The sequence below is a fragment of the Bos mutus genome, chromosome X (genome assembly GCF_027580195.1).
Source record: "Bos mutus isolate GX-2022 chromosome X, NWIPB_WYAK_1.1, whole genome shotgun sequence".
In the NCBI taxonomy this organism is placed as follows: domain Eukaryota; kingdom Metazoa; phylum Chordata; class Mammalia; order Artiodactyla; family Bovidae; genus Bos; species Bos mutus.
In genome coordinates, this window is record NC_091646.1 from 6,953,968 (window position 1) to 6,970,490 (window position 16,523).

Sequence of the window (16,523 nt, forward strand, 5' to 3'; positions counted from 1 at the left end):
GTAAAGAATCCGCCTGCCAATGCAGGAGACACAGGTTCGATCCCTGGGTTGGGAAGATGCCCTGGAGGAGGAAATGGCAATCCCCTCTAGTACTCTTGCCTGGAAAATCCCATGGACAGAGGACCCTGGTGGGCTACAGTCCATGGCGTTGCAGAGAATCAGTTATGACTGAGCAACTGAGTGCGCCTACATGTACACACACACACAGATATACTTCATTAAAATCCTATTATAAGATTTTAACTATAAAATAATTTCACTATTGATACCTTCTGAAATTCTGTACCTCTTATCAGAATTGTAGAAAAGAAAATTAAAGTCCCAAGTCCTTTATTGTCACAGTTCAAAACTAAATAGGCTCTCGGTCCCAGGATCAGAATTAATTTTACAGATGGGAAAACTACCCATGGCACCAGGTAACAATGCATTTTCAGAATGAGAAAGTTGGCAGGAATGGAATTAAGAGGGCATATGAGGTGGGAAGGTAACACTTTGAAGACAGGGAAGTGATTAAAATGTTTATTTCAGACAAAGTCCACATAAGAAAAATAACTTCACACAATCAGGACAGGCAGGAATGCCAAGATCTGATAATATTCTCAGAGATAACAAAACCAGATGGACCTTTCCCTCCCTGAGGCAGACTTGCCATACCTGTTGCTTTCAGGAATAACTTACATAACTGCATACACCTACTTTGTATATATGGGTTTGTTGACCAAGTGTGGCATAAAGAAACAGTAATACAGAATGACTGCAATATAAGACTAATCGATAATGCTCCAAATGGACTTAATATTACTTAATCTATTTTTGAGCATGGGATATACACAGATAAATACAAGATATTTCTAGTTTGCCCAATTTTAGTATTACTCAAATTTTCTATATTAGTTCAAATATTTGTTCAGGGTTGCTTACAAAAGATTGCTATCTATAGTAGTTACTAACCTGTTCTTTAACAGTAGTATTCACATTGGTCAGGTAATGCTGACATATTTGACAGAATACCCTCATCTGTTTCTTTAAACGCAGCAAGTCCTCCTTGAAAAAAATGTAACAATAACATTTTAAAATATTGTATTAAAAACTCATTCAGTATTTAAGATATTTTAAATTACATAAAGATCATCACATACTTAATTGTGCTAACTTTTTACATTAGATTTAAATTCTTCCTTAGCATTTATCAAAAAGGAAAACAAAAACCACTTTTAAAATCTCAACAAATTGTACCTTAAAAATACCAAGTATATTAATGGATAAAATCCTAAATGATCTTTAGAATGAGAAAAAACATATGACTATATATGGCTATCCATATAAATCCACTGCTTCAGAATGTTTAACAGGATTTACGCTCCATCCTTGCTTTGCAATTTGATGGCTGGCCAAGTGATGAATGGAATAAATTAAATGATTTTAAAAAAAGGGACAGTATCTTTCATTTGTAGGATACTGACTGTGCTTTTAAAAACAGAGAGAGGCCTAACAAAAATTAGTTTCATGGTATTACTCCACTTAAGGAAAACAAGAACAACATAAGTCTCTAGTAAACCTACACTAAAAGGATGAATCTTTTTCTAGATTTTTTTAAATAAGTTTTTTTCTTTTTATAGATATTTGCAAATTAATTTAAAATAGAAAAATACTCTATAAAGATCATTCACACTAATTTATTTGAGGCATTACCTTTGCCCATCGCCTGATACTGAATGCCAAACGACAAAATATCAGTACACATTCAGTGTATGTAATAGACAAGTTAAAATAACAGATTTAACTTGGAGATCGCTTTGGTAAAGAAAACTCAACCAAGTTCAGCATAATAGTTTTGCATATAATAACCTTCATTTTTACCTTTTTGTCCCCTCTCCTAAACGTATTACCTTTTTCCCATGTTAATTTTTAAATCAATGCTTTTGATTTAGGTGAGCAATCATATCTGCTAATACATAGTCACTGGACCTACTACAAGTTTGATATTGAATTAAATAAAGTTTTTGAGGGTCTGACAAAAAGTACACTATTTTAACAGTACTATATTGTTTTTTGCAAGAGGCAAATATCCATCTGTAGATGTAACAGCATCATGTACTTAAAAAGCTCAAAAAAATTCTAAAGTTATTCTGTGATTTTATGTAAAACAAACTTATCGAGAGGATTCCTTCTTGAGGAAAATAACTACAAACAACTAATTCTACATCTTACAGAAATCACTTAATGTTTACAAAAATGTGCTCAAATAATATTTAAGGCAACATCTACTGCAACAAGTACGATGTTTAAGTTTCTAATTTACAAATGAAAAAGTACTCTTTAGTTCAATTACTAAACACTTCAATGATTACAATTATGGATAAAATGTTGAAAGTTCTATGACCTAGTAGCTAGCACACTGCACTCAACCACAAAGTGATTTTTTATGAATTTGGAACATCAGTAGAGAGATCCGAGTGTGAATAAGATGATCCCCAAACAATACCAAGGTATAAGATCTAGGGACAGGTAGCTTGTAATAAGTAACTTATGGAACCCAATAGCTGTGTCTGTATGTTTTGAAGGTTCTTGGTCATGATTTACAAAATCAGTTCTTCATGCATCCAGAACTTTTGAGAATGATGCGGAAATCCATAAATTATGGCACCTACAAATGTGACTTTTTATTTTAAAACCATTCTCTAAACACATGTTAAATGTTCTTTCATGGAATACATATCAAACTACAAATAATTATTTTTAAAAGTATACATGCCTAAATAGAAGATAAGCAAGACTTTATTGAAATAATCAGTCTTATGTTTAAGTTTGCTGAAAACTGAGTAATATTTACTAAAGACACCACTGAAACACCACTAACCTTTGTAGAGCTACTTTCAGTTATCTTTGCAAGCTGCCAAAGGATTACATAGTGAGTACACTGCAGTGCGTGAATAACAATCTATAAAGGAACAAAAAGAACACAATTAAATTTTAAAAATCACATATTTTCATTCTCAAAGTGAAATATATAACTTGTAAATAAATAAAAACCTGTTCAGGCATGTCTCCATTTTCAATTCCGGTTTTCAATAGTTTGTAATTACAAGCAAACAAATCCCATTTTGAAAGATCATGGGCACTGTAAAAAAAGAATTAAGTTATATTAAAAATTTAAGCTTAATCACATCTGTTCTGGACTTGACTGCTAACAGAATACTGTTAAAGTAAAATACAGTAAACTTCCTAACATGTACCCACAAGAACAAAAAAATGTGTACTTTAAAAAAGTGTATTAGTTGAAATTTTTTTTTGTTTCTCATATTCAAAGTATGACTCCAAACACTTTTTTCCCAAAAGCACAAGAAACCCAGGAAAAATTATGACATTATTATAATCCCAAAACATGTAAGTTGGTTCTGATTTTGATAGTTTTAAAAAATCAGAAACTTTAAGATTCAACTTACTTATGAAAAGCAGTGATTCGCTTCAATGTTGACAATACCTGATATGCATCATCTTCATCAGGTTCTTCGCCCTATAAATGTTAATTATACCATATTAAACATTACTAATTACAAAAGTGAAAAATCTTAAGCTATTACATTTATGATACCACCCTAAAAAGAAAAACATAAAAGATCACAGTAATATCTTTTTCGACCCATCTCCCAGAATAATGAAAATAAAAACAAAAATAAACAAAGGAGACCTATTTAAACTCAAAAGCTTTTGCATAGCAAAAAAAACAATAAACAAAACACCACCCACAGACTGGAGAAAATAGTTGCAAATAATGTGATCAACAAGGAGTTAGTCTCCAAAATTACAAACAGCTCATGATGTTTAACATCATCAAAACAAACAACTGAATCAAAAAACAGGCAGAAGAACTAAATAGACATTTCTCCAAAGAAGACATACAGATGGCCAAGAGGCACATGAAAAGACTCTCAACATTGTTAATTATTATGCAAATCAAAACTATAATGAGGTATCATTTCACCTCAGTCAAAATGGCTACCATCAAAAAATCTATAAACAATAAATGCTGAAGAGGGTGTGGGGAAGGAAATCTTTGTGGGAACTCTTTGTGGGATGAAACCTGGTATAGCCACTATGGAGAACAGTAAGAAGGTTCCTAAAAAAACTAAAAGTAGAGCTATCATGTGATCCAGCAATCCCACTCCTGGGAAGGTACCCAGAAAAAAACACAGTCCAAAAGGATATATGCACCCCAATGTTCGTTGCAGCACTGTTAACAGTAGTCAAGACACAGAAGCAACCTAAATGTCCATCAGACAGAGGAATGGATAAAGAAGATGTGGTACATATATACAATGGAATATTACTCAGCCATTAAAAAGAATGAAGTAATGCCATTTACAGCAACATGGATGGACCTAGAGATTGTCATGCTGAGTAAAGTCAGTCAGAGAGAAGGAGAAATACATGACATCCCTTATGTGCAGAATCTTAAAAGAAATGATACAAATGAACTTACTTACAAAACAGAAACAGACCTAAAGAACAAACTTATGATTACCAGGTGGGAGAAGGATGGAGGGAAAGGCTAGGTAGGGAGTTTGGGATGGACAGGTACACATTGCTATATTTAAAATGGCTAACTGTATAGGTTCTACTGGATAGCACATGGAACTCTGCTCAATGTTATGTGGCAGCATGGATGGGAGAGGAGTTTAGAGGGAGAATGAAAACATGTATACGTATGCCTAAGTCTCTTTTTTGTCCACCTAAAACTAACACATCATTGTTAACCGGCTACATTCCAATGTAAACCTTTTTTTTTAAAAAAAGAATTATATCCAGCCAAGGGTAGTCATTAAAATTTTTAACTGAAAATGTAATCATTGTACATCAAAATATTTACACAAACTTCCAATTAAGCAAAACTTAGTAAGTATGAAATGTTACACAGAGAAATAAGAAAGTTTACGAACTAATTGTTAAACAAAGTAACTGGACATTACAATAGTCTGTATCATTTTCGCAGCATTTATGACAAAAGTGATGTGGAAAAACCTAAATGCAATAATCTGAGAATCATGAGTTTTTACTTTATGCAAATCAACTAAACTGTTGAGTATACCTTTCCAGAAAAGATAAAAACCACAATATAAATACAAGTGTATTTGAATATCGTGCTTAAGCCTCTTTGGAAATAGAACTGAACAATGAAACACCAAAATGAACAGTTGCTGTAATTTTTCAAGGCTTTATAATATCAAAGATCATAAATAAATCAACTTCCAAACCATTAAGAAATAACCCAATTTTTCAAATTACATGGAAACAATCTTGCTCAACTTTTCTGTCCCCTGTTCCCTAACAGCCTCCTGGTTAAACTAAACCCTGGAAACTTTCCAGATCATTTCTTTAAATTAAAAAAAAAGGAAAGGTGTTAATTTTGCTTTCACCATCTCTTAAGTTACAGATTCTTGCCACCTCCCTCTCTTGGTGGAGAAAAAACAAAATCATAGAACAGAAAGTCTGAATGTCTTTTCAACATACTACTAAGGACTACCACCAAGACTGTGACTGACCTGGTTATGGAGAGGGTAGGGGTGGGTGGGGCCACAGTGGGGGACAACTGACAAAATACTTGTAATACATACCTCTTGCAGAAAATCTTCAAGAAGCCGGTTAAATTTATCTGCCAACTCATCTATCAGTTGACTTCTTGAAATATCTACTCTGTTGAAAATTGTGAACTCTTCATTACAGAGTGCATGGTAAGTTTTAGAACACGCTTCCAAAACATCTGTATCTGTGTGCTTCTCTACAATATTCCGGATCTGTCGTAATAAGGCATCCAAATGCTGCAAAATCAAAGTTTCTTCATTAAAACTAAGGCATGTATGATGACAGGCATAAAATGACTGCACAACTGGGATGAAAAGCTTCAAATACAGTAACTTTACAACAGTAGGACACACATTTTAAGTTTTTCTAGTCAAGTAAAAAAATGCACTCATCGACCCAAACTTATTTCCCCTACTTCAACAGGAATAATATTATCTATCTCACAGGGCTTTGGTAAGATGTTAATACATATAAATATATATGTTCCTGGAACATAGTAAATGCATTCAATGAATATTAGCTGTTTCATTTTGCAATTGTTCTTATCCAGTTACCCACCTCCAATCTCCATAAATGGTCAGTGACATAGTAACATAATGTCTAGGAAGGAGGGTATTGCTATCAACATGAATCAAAGGGAAACCTCATTAGTGCCATTCTCTAAATACAACTTATCTAAAATATGTAAGGCATACAATATATAGGCTTCCTTTATATTAAATGCTATAAAAACATATTTCAAAAAATATAAACAAGCAATATGATGGGATGAACTATATTAACAATTTTTCTTAAAGGTTTATTATACACTGAAACACCCTACCTTTTCTAATCGTCCAGTGGTATATATTTCCAAATCAAAGTACTGTGGCAACTGCAACAAGTTAGTCACCTTTTCAGCATCTATAGAGTACTTTGAAATAAAAAAAAATCATGTCAAAAACATCACAATTATGGTAAGGAAATATTATGATAAGTAGAAAATTCTGTATGGCATTTCCAAACAAAACCTGTAATTTCTTAACAACAATCTTGATACCGACACAAATTTACCTTAGCTAATAACTGAGGAAGGGCCACAGCAAAAAGTTCAGTGATTTTTGTCCTGTCATCCAACTGGGTCTTCTTCTCCTTTGCTGTAAGCACCTAAGGAAACACAACAAAGTTTCCAAGTATTTATTAATAAGCCCATTAACACTGTTAGGTGCTCAAGTTTAAATATTCAAAGCAAGTAATAAAATGACATTTTAAATGATGGATACAAAAATTTCTACTATAAAACTTGAAACCCAGAAGTAACAAAGAGAATAGCCTGCACATTATTTTTTTAAAAAACTTTGAATAGTTCTAGAGACAAAATCAATACCAAATTAGACTAACCTACCCTAACTTTGGATGAAAAGAAAAGCAGCTAGGAAATACAGTTTATTAGTTTATATAGTCATGGAAGTGAGTAGGATTTCAGTCAACTGTAAGTTGTGCCATGATCCATGGGTTATGAATTCAATATAATTAACTACTAGTAATTAAAGAAGAAGAACAACAACAAAAAAGAGAACTGAATGCATCACATACGTTGCAATATTGTAACTTATATAACTGCTTCAGTTACATACAAAAACACATATACAGATGTGTACTAGGTCACAATATAAAAATTATTTTTGTGCTTCACAAAGTTTGAAAGCCTGTGCAACTGTTGGTCTACAATACATGTGAACTTTGAAATAATGCATTAAAATTGAGTCCCAGGAAACAGAAATTTCCCCCATTTTAATGAATGATGCTCTTACTTTTATTAAAAGAAAGTAAATCTGTAAATAAATCACAACGGACAAATATACCATTCTAAAATGATGCACAGCAAGCAATCTTTACAGGGACTGACAATCACTGTAGTAAACTAACAAAGAATCTTACAGAAGGAATGCAGACTTCCCAAACTGCTAATGCTTTAAAATTTACTTCTAACATGTTTATAAGCAAAGATCACCTAAAAAATAAAATTTAAGATTCAAAAATTTGATTATATATCTACAAATAAGAACTTAAAAAAAGTTATTAAAAAAGAGACATATAATTTAGAACACTGAAAATATGTTGGCGTACCCTTTTTCCTGTCCCTCTCCCCACAGGAGGATGACATTCAGCAGCTTGTCTAATGGTACAAAGCATTATTTCAATCAGAGCACTCTCTTGTCTGTCTGTTAGCGCTGGGAAAAAAATAATCAGAAAGAGTTAACCTATTTTTTTCTCTATACGCCATTTATAAGCATTACATAACAGTTCTTGTGCCTGTGACAGAATCTGACCTAATGTACTAAAGAAAATCTTATTACTATATCACAAAAAGGATCAGAACAAGTTAAAACTTACTAAATATTATAAATCTGTAAACCACCAGTCCACAATTTGAGAAATGAAAATATGAACAGATGCAAAAAAATAAATAAAATACAATAAAACATCATAAATATTGACAGGAACTATACCTTTCTAATATCCATGTGTATGAAAACAAAATTATCCAAAGACTTTGAATCAACTATTTTAATGCTAAAACGGAATAAGTAAAATCTGTTTTCAAAATTACCTAGACAACAAAAACACCATAATTAAACATCCTTACCTTCCTCTCCACTAAGTGGCTCCTCCAGCAACAAGCTATTCATACATTCCCAGTCTTTCAGCAGCTCAGTAGCACAGTCCCACATGCTATCCACAAGGTATGCTGCATGCTCATGTAACTAAAATTTAAAAAGAACAATGTGCTCTTAGACAAATATACTAGCCTTAATCAAAAGAATGCAAGCTTTGTTGGCACCATACACAAACTCAAACAACAATGTTTTTTAATGTCAAGGAGAAGAAAGGAAAGAGAAGAATTGCCTTAGCTTGCTAAGTGTAAGTAAACACTGTTAGGTATTACCATTTCTCATGATAATCATTAATATGAAAATTGTTTTTGAAGAGACTATATGCATGCATTTAGTTATTACCTGACTCAAAAGAGTCATCCCGTTTGAAGTCTCACCCACGGAGTGGATGCACTCCCTGGGACCCTTTCCCAATTGGGACTACAGATGTGCTATGACACAGGACTTTCGAGCGCTATTTAAGTCTGAATGTTGGTCAAAACCCAATTTGGTGATGTACTTTCTGCTCTATTTCTCTTTTCTTTTAATGTTAGTATATTGAAAGTAAGCTAGATCATTCTTTCATAAATACCTGTATTATTTATTTGTATATAAAGAGTGACTTATTTTGTTAACAAATCCTTTGAACCTGAAAGTGTAAACTTTCTGCAAAACATTAATTGGTGCTGTGAGCAGGATTTGTGAGACAAAATGCCACTCTTTAAGAGAAAAAAGAGATTAAGGTTGATGAAGTTTTTATTCCCAGATTGGAAGATTCACCTTATTGCTCGTTACCTAGTGAATGGGATTCACTGAACTGTGTGAGAATTGGAACCTTAAATTTTGCGGTTTGTGCTGATTGAGAAAGGTTAAGAATGTGCTGTGCTAGGTGAAAGCCTGGATGGTCCTCTCCCTAACTTAAGGTACATGAATTTAACTTAAAATTATCTAACAAGAAGTTAGACATAATTGGAAAAAGAATTATGTGATTTTTGAGGACTGTCCATGTTACAATGCCAAAATTATATTTTAGTTGATCAAATAAATCACTGTTTAAGTCGGCTCTCCCAGTGTCCCCCACTCCCTTCTTTCTCCTTTCTTTGTCCTGTTGCTGCCTTACACCCCTCCATCTGCCTGTCTCCCTCTCCATCAGCTAATCCCCTTCTAACATTTCCTATCTATCAGTGGGGGAAGGGAAAGCCCAACTTCTTCCACTCCTTCTGCACTTCAGCAAATTTTTTTTTCCTGCCCTGTTCAGAGTCAACTTGAGTACTACTTGGTCAATATTTTAGCTATAAAACTATGGCTACAGAAACAAAAGATTGCCAGGAGAAATATCAATAACCTCAGATATGCAGATGACACCACCCTTATGGCAGAAAGCGAAGAAGAACTAAGGAGCCTCTTGATGAAAGTGAAACAGGAGAGTGAAAAAGTTGGCTTAGAGCTCAAAATGCAAAAACTAAGATCATGGCATCTGGTCCCATCACTTCACGGGAAATAGATGAGGAAACAGTGGAAACAGTGTCAGACTTTATTTTTTGGGGTTCCAAAATTACTGCAGATGGTGATTGCAGCCATGAAATTAAAAGACGCTAACTCCTTGGAAGGAAAGTTATGACCAACCTAGATAGCGTATTCAAAAGCAGAGATATTACTTTGCCAACAAAGGTCCATCTGGTCAAGGCTATGGTTTTTCCAGTGGTCATGTATAGTTGGACTATAAAGAAAGCTGAGGGCCAAAGTATTGATGCTTTTGAACTGTTGTGATGAAGAAGACTCTTTGAGAATTCCTTGGACTGCAAGGAGATCCAACCAGTTCATCCTAAAGGAAATCAGTTCTGAATATTCATTGGAAGGACTGATACTGAAGCTGAAACTCCAATACTTTGGCCACCTGATGTAAAGAACTGACTCACTGGAAAAGACTGTGATGCTGGGAAAGATTGAGGGCAGGACGAGAAGGGGACGACAGAGGATGAGATGGTTGGATGGCATCACCGACTCGATGGACATGAGTTGAGTTTGAGTAAACTTGGGGAGTTGGTGATGGACAGGGAGGCCTGGAGTGCTATAGTCCATGGGGTCAAAAGAGTCGGTCTCAACTGAACTGAACAGAAAGGCAAGATGACTTTTTTGGCACAGGATGGCCATGGTATTCTTTACACTCTGGAGAAAACTGGTTAAAATGATTTTTTTTTTCCTTTGCAACTGCAAAACCAGTTCCTCTTACATATGCAATTAAAAAGAGCTAGCTTTTTACATGGAGAAGGCAATGGCACCCCACTCCAGTACTTTTGCTAGAAAATCCTATGGACAGAGGAGCCTGGTAGGCTGCAGTCCATGGGGTCGCCAGAGTCGGACACGACTGAGCGACTTAACTTTCACTTTTCACTTTGATGCACTGGAGAAGGAAATGGCAACCCACTCCAGTGTTCTTGTCTGGAGAATCCCAGGGACGGGGAAGCCTGGTGGGCTGCCGTCTATGGGGTCGCACAGAGTCGGACACGACTGAAGCAACTTAGCAGCAGCAGCAGCAGCTTTTTACAAAGGCCTGCCTAGAAAAAAGCTTGAAGTTAACCTTTGCCTGGGCTTTCCAGATGGTACTAGTGGTAAAGAATCTGTCTGCTAATGACAGGACATGCAAGAGACATGGGTTCAATCCCTGGGTTTGGAAGATCCCCTCAAGGATTTCCCTGGGCAGAGGAATTTAACTTACAATTGGAGCCCTGGTGGGCTACAGTCCATGGCGTCACAAAGCGTTTGAGAGGACAGAAGCAATTTAGGACGGCACACAACCTTTGGCATGTCCTTGAAATACAGAGCCCAATTTGCCTGAGACCTCAGCTTTGGGCAAATGGAAATTTCAAGCCAAGATAAAAAAAAATAAATAAATAAAGGAAAAGAGAGAAAGGAGTCAAGGAGACATTTTAAATCTCAAGTGGAAAACTATGAGATCTCTGTCTGTCTGGATTTATCTATGTCTCAGTTTGTGTCTTTGTTTTTGGATAATATGAGGTTAATTTGTAAATAAGTTCTAATTAAATTGGCTTAAAGAAAAGTAAGCACTTAGAAATCAGTTACAGGAGAAATTAACCTAAATGAAACTTCAGGTTCACGTGAACTGGGAAATATTCAAATTAAATATCTAGTATTAATGCTTGTTTGTTTATTTTATTAAGACATGTCTTGAGTCATCAACACTGTTTAATACTTCTACTGTGCCTACGTTTAATGTAAGCTAAATTTGTCAACAAGGAAAGTAACTTGAATGAAGAAACCATTTTTTAAAAAAGAAAAATATAAATGGGACAAGAGCTTTTAGATAAACTCTATTAAGAATAATTATACTTTTGGAATGGCTGTCTGAAATAGTCTCTTGAGGTAACTTGAATTTCTAGAGTGTGGTAAACTAAGTGAAGGATATTTATTGAATAGCTAGGTCATTTCCAAATAAAATAAGATTAAATAAAATAAACATCACTGAACACGAACTTCCTCTTACAAAGAAACTAAAGAGATTTTGGACTATTAATAAATAGGTACCATCCTGAGACGTTCTCTATAAGAAAGCATATGTTTTTAGAAATTACAACTGGTATTTATGTTCACCAATCTACAGAATGCTAATATAAGGACAGTTCATGGTTGCTTAAGGAAAATAAGATGTATGTTTTTAGTTAAAAAAAAAGAAAAAAAAAATCCCAGGGGAAAAAAAAAAAAGGTCTATGAAAACAGAGTCGGACACTACTGAAGTGATTTATTAAGAAAAAAAAAAAAGGTATCTGACTTACAGGTGGCTGTTTCTAAATAAAGTGATTTTTAAAAGAGAGAGAGGTTTTATGGAAAGTGGACCCCCAAAAAAGTTTTGTATACAATACAAGTTTTCTTAAGATGTTGAACTGCTTTTGACAATGGATTTTAAGTTTTTTTTACCTCTGAAATGATCTGTTCCATGTTTAGCCTTGAAATCTTGTTAACTTTGGCTAAGTGAATAACTGTTGTTTCACAATGACTTATATGATCCTATCTGTTGATATTTTTGGCAAAATTTCCTAAAGTTAAATTCTAATGACGTTCTTTTGACTTCTAGCTGACTTTGGGATGCTTCAGAGGGCCCCTGAGACATCTCAAAGAGAGGTATTAAACTTACCTGGGTTCATTTGACATGTTAAATTATATGGAAAGTACTGAAGGGGTGATAAATCTTCTCAGGTTATACTGTATGGCTGATGTTACTAATATAGATATCCTAAAATTATGTGGAACTCATAAAGATCTGATATGTCCTGATAAAATGTTGTCAATTATAATTCTAGTTATTTTAAAGTGTTACATGTCATAGCAATGACCAGGTTGCTTTGTCAATTGTAATACAATCAGATTTTAAACACGCCTTATATGGTTTCACTCTGATGCCTTTGGAAGAATACTGCTACTTCTTCAAAATTTATGGAAAAGACTTTTCTAAGATTAACCAGATAAACAAATTTTGTCTGTTGGTACCAGACTGGAATTTGAATTTCTCTATTAATTCTTAGAATGCAGCTTTTGATAAAAGATTATGAATTTCTTTGCCTTTAAATGATTCATATTTGTTTTTAAAATCTTGTTACTTTGGTAAAGTAAATAAGTATTATTTAATAGTCATCTATGAAGATTGTGGTACATGTAGATAAAGCATCTTCTGCTTCTATAAAATTAACCCCACACTGTCAAACTACTGATATCCTGATGTCCTTAAAACATGGCAATAGTCTACTTCTAATTGGGGAATTTAAAATGGGTAAGCAATAGCTGTAAATCAGTCAGGGCTATGGGAAATCCAAAATGGCCACTTGGTTTTTCCTAGCTCCCTGACAAACCTCATTTTTATTTGATGGGATAAAGCATTCCTGGCTGCAAGGTTAATGCCCTCACAATGAAAAATATGTTTCACTGAACATTAAACCCTAGTTTTGTTACTCACTTCTGAGATAGTTCTGTTTTGTTATATTACTTAAATTTTAATTAAGTTGTTAAAAGGACACTCTAATTTTGTTTCTAAAATTTGTATCAGTAGTCAATCTTTAGATAAAGATAAAATGCTCCATGATGTACAACCAGGGGATTATCACCTGAATATAACCATTTAACTAAGTCAGATGACCTTGGGTAAACTGAGATATACTGAATGAAAGTTCTTGACTTAAATTCTTGCTTGTGACCTTACTAATAACTGCTAGTTGTATTATTTTCTATGTTGCCTGTTTCACAAAATTGTTGTCTTTTACATTTCCAATAATGTGACTGAGCCACTGATAAAATAACGATATATACAGTTCCACAGAACTTGGTATCTGAGGGGGACTAGTTCCAAGACCACACATAGATTTTCCAAGGATGCTCAAGTTAATGGTATAAACTGAAGTGAAAGTGAAAGTCACTCAGTCGTGTCCGCCTCTTTGCGGACAGGCCAGAATTCTCCAGGCCAGAATACTGGAGTGGGTAACCGTTCCCTTCTCCAGGGGATCTTCCTAACCCAAGGATCAAACCCAGGTCTCCTGCATTGCAGGCACATTCTTTACCAGCTGAGCCACAAAGGAAGTCCAATGATATAAAATGGTATAGTATTTACACATAACCTACTCTCATCCTTTCATACACTTTAAATCAACTCTAGATAACTTACAATACGTAATACAATGCAAATACTATGTGAATAGTTGACTGCTTCTGCTGCGTCGCTTCAGTCATGTCCGACTGTGTGCGACCCCACAGACGACAGCCCACCAGGCTCCCCCGTCCCTGGGATTCTCCAGGCAAGAACACTGGAGCGGGTTGCCATTTCCTTCTCTAATGCATGAAAGTGCAAAGTGAAAGTGAAGTCGCTCAGTCGTGTCTGACTCTTCGCGACACCATGGACTGCAGCCTACCAGGTCCTCCGTCCATGGGATTTTTCAGGCAAGAGTACTGGAGTGGGGTGCCACTGCCTTCTCCAACAGTTGACAGTGCATGGCAAATTCAAGTTTGGCTTTTTCAAACTTCTGGAATTTTAAAAAAAATATTTTCAATCCACTATTGGTTGAATCCCCTGTTGGCTGAATCTGCGCTGAGGTGGGGGGTTGGCAATTGTATTACATAAGTGAACTACTGTCAGTTATAAAATACACTACAAATATATTGTAACATAATGGGAGTGGTAATTATTATGTAAAACATAAAATACATGATTACTTATCAATTCACTGACTTCCCTGGTGGCTCAGATGGTAAAAGCATCTGCCTACAATGCGGGAGACCTGGGTTCGATCCCTGGGTCGGGAAGATTCCTGGGAGAAGGAAATGGCAATCGACTCCAGTACTCTTGCCTAGAAAATCCCATGGAAGGAGGAGCCTGATAGGCTACAGTCCATGGGGTCGCAAAGTCGGACACGACTGAGTGACTTCACTTTCACTTTATCAATTCACTATGTAAGTAAATCATTTCTATTCAGTGTGTGAAAGGGCCTTACAGCTATCCAACACATTTTAGGAGACAAGCATTACCATGATACCAAAACCCATCAAAGACATTATACTTTAAAATACACACACATACCAACACATTGCATGAACATGGAGAAAACACTCTCAAAAAAATCAATAAACTGAAACCAACCACACACTTATGGACAATCAATCTTTGACAAATGAGAATAGAATATACAATGGAAAAAAGACAGTCTCTTTAGCAAGTGGTGTTGGGAAAGCTTGACAGCCTCAAGTAAACCAAAGAAGCTAGAACACACCCTCTTTACCACACACAGAAATAAACTCAAAATGGCTTAAAGACTTAAATATAAGGCAGGACAACATAAAACTCCCAGAAGAAAACATTCTCTGACATAAATCATAGCAATGTGTTCTTAGGTCACTCTCTCAAGGCAAAGAAATACAAAAATAAAGAAATGCAACCTATTCAAACTAATAAGCTTTTGCACAGCAAACGAAAGCATAAGCAAAATGAAAATATGACCTAATAACTGGGAGAAAACATTTGCAAACAATGTGATGGACAAGGGCTTAATTGACAGAATATACAAACAACTCATACAACTCAATATCAAAAAAACAAACAATCTAATCAAAAAATGGACAGAAGACCTAAACAGATATTTCTCCAAAAACACACAGGTGGCCAATAGGCACATGAAAAGAAGCTTATCATTGCTAATTATTTGAGAAATGCAAATCAAAACTACAATGAGGCACCACCTCACACTGGTCAGAATGGCCATGTCTACAAATAATAAAAGGCTGAAAGGATGTGGAGAAAAGGGAACCCTCCTACACTGTTGGTGCAGTCAATATGGAAAACAGTATGGAGATTCCTCAAAAAACTAAAAACAGAGTTGCCATATAATTCAGCAATCCCACTCCTGGGCATATATCCAGAGAAAACTATAATTTGAAAAGACACATGCACCCCTATGTTCATAGCAGCACTATTTTCAATTAGCAAGATATGGAAACAAATTAAATGTCCATCAACACATGAATGGAAGATGTGATATAGGGACTTCCCTAGCAGTTTGGTTGTTAAGATAATAAAATAATGCCATTTGCAACAACATGGATGGACCTAGAGATTAGCATACTAAGCAAAGTCAGAAAGAAAAAGACAAATACCACATGGTATCACTTACATGTAGAATCTAAAATATGATACAAACAAATCTACAAAACAAAAACAGACTTACAGACATAGAGAATAGATTTGTGGTTGCCAAGGCAGAGAAGAGGTGGGGAAGAAAAGAAATTGGTGCTTGGGATTAGCAGATGCAAGCCATTATATATAAGAGGGGTAATAAAGAAAGTTCTAGTACAGCACAGGGAAGTATATTTAATATCCTTTGATAAACCATAATGAAAAAAATGTGGAAAGTATGTATGTGTATCACTGTATATAAACTGATTCACTTTGCTGAATCAATTATGTTTCAATAAAATTTAAAAAAAAACTTCTCAGCAAAAGAAGGGGTAGGAGGAAACATCCTCAATATAATAAGCAGCTACACAACACCTGTAACTAACAACATAATTAATGCTGAAATACTGGATGCTTTTCCCTTAAGATCAGGAACAATCCAAATCTATCCTCTCTCACCACTTCTATTCAACATTCTACTAAATGTCCTAGCCAGTACAATAAGGCTGGGGAAACTAATGGCAAGAATGTAGGAAAAGAAAAAGTAAAATTATCACTACTTGCAAATGACTTGATTGCATATTACAGAAAACCCTAAGAATTTTAATAAAAACTTACGTTAAAAGTGAATTTAG

At 34.9% G+C, this 16,523-nt stretch overlaps 1 protein-coding gene across 5 annotated transcripts in view; it reads right to left on the reverse strand.

Moving 5' to 3' along the window:
• The window catches only part of STAG2 (STAG2 cohesin complex component), a 132,466-nt gene that overhangs the window by 33,295 nt on the left and 82,648 nt on the right, over positions 1-16,523 (reverse strand). For all 5 annotated transcript variants that reach the window (XM_005889311.3, XM_070366351.1, XM_070366350.1 and 2 more), the window contains exons 15-23: positions 8,213-8,330; positions 7,693-7,796; positions 6,637-6,729; positions 6,407-6,496; positions 5,616-5,819; positions 3,447-3,517; positions 3,034-3,121; positions 2,861-2,941; positions 952-1,044 (exon numbers count right to left, since the gene is read on the reverse strand). In XM_005889311.3, the coding sequence (XP_005889373.1) occupies positions 952-1,044; positions 2,861-2,941; positions 3,034-3,121; positions 3,447-3,517; positions 5,616-5,819; positions 6,407-6,496; positions 6,637-6,729; positions 7,693-7,796; positions 8,213-8,330 (942 nt within the window). The remainder of the gene's footprint in view (positions 1-951; positions 1,045-2,860; positions 2,942-3,033; positions 3,122-3,446; positions 3,518-5,615; positions 5,820-6,406; positions 6,497-6,636; positions 6,730-7,692; positions 7,797-8,212; positions 8,331-16,523) is intronic.